Source organism: Penaeus monodon, chromosome 19 (genome assembly GCF_015228065.2).
Source record: "Penaeus monodon isolate SGIC_2016 chromosome 19, NSTDA_Pmon_1, whole genome shotgun sequence".
In the NCBI taxonomy this organism is placed as follows: Eukaryota; Metazoa; Arthropoda; class Malacostraca; order Decapoda; family Penaeidae; genus Penaeus; species Penaeus monodon.
Window position 1 is genome coordinate 45,064,120 of NC_051404.1, and position 484 is coordinate 45,064,603.

The 484-nt window shown below is 42.6% G+C and overlaps 1 protein-coding gene across 1 annotated transcript in view; it reads right to left on the minus strand.

The window, feature by feature from the left end:
- Window positions 1-484, minus strand: part of LOC119585257 — a gene marked incomplete in the record, with an annotated part of 12,687 nt that overhangs the window by 11,798 nt on the left and 405 nt on the right. Inside the window, 1 exon segment of the mRNA XM_037933925.1 lies at window positions 206-338. Within this exon segment, the coding sequence (XP_037789853.1) occupies window positions 206-338 (133 nt within the window).

Genomic DNA, 484 nt, shown 5'->3' on the forward strand with positions numbered 1-484 from the left:
GAGACGAACAGTTATCTAACTTTATCGATAATGCAAACGTTACAAAACGCACTCCTGTGTTGTTTTGCTTCCTGGCCAAAGATTAATCTTGGACAATGGTTAAAATGCACATCTACTGAAAATCTTCAACAAGCGTCCACACTGGAAGGCAAACGCAGCACTCCAAGACAAGGAAATATATATATGAAAACGACACTGTACTTACTCTCTCGTCAGCCAACACTACATTGTCCGGTTTCTCGATGATGATGTCAGGCAGGGCACCAGCTGCTATCTCCACCTGAACCGACCGCTTGCTGACCACTTCCTCTTTCCAAACTTCCACAGTCATCTTGTATCTGGAGAAAAGGTAAGTGAGTCAGCAGATTTGTGATGGATAGTGTAACCTTTTAATACGGAAGGTCCGAAGATATTCAATAAGCGGCCGCATGGTGTTCATTGTCGCTTTTCGAGATATAACCATGGAAATAATATGGAATGAGTT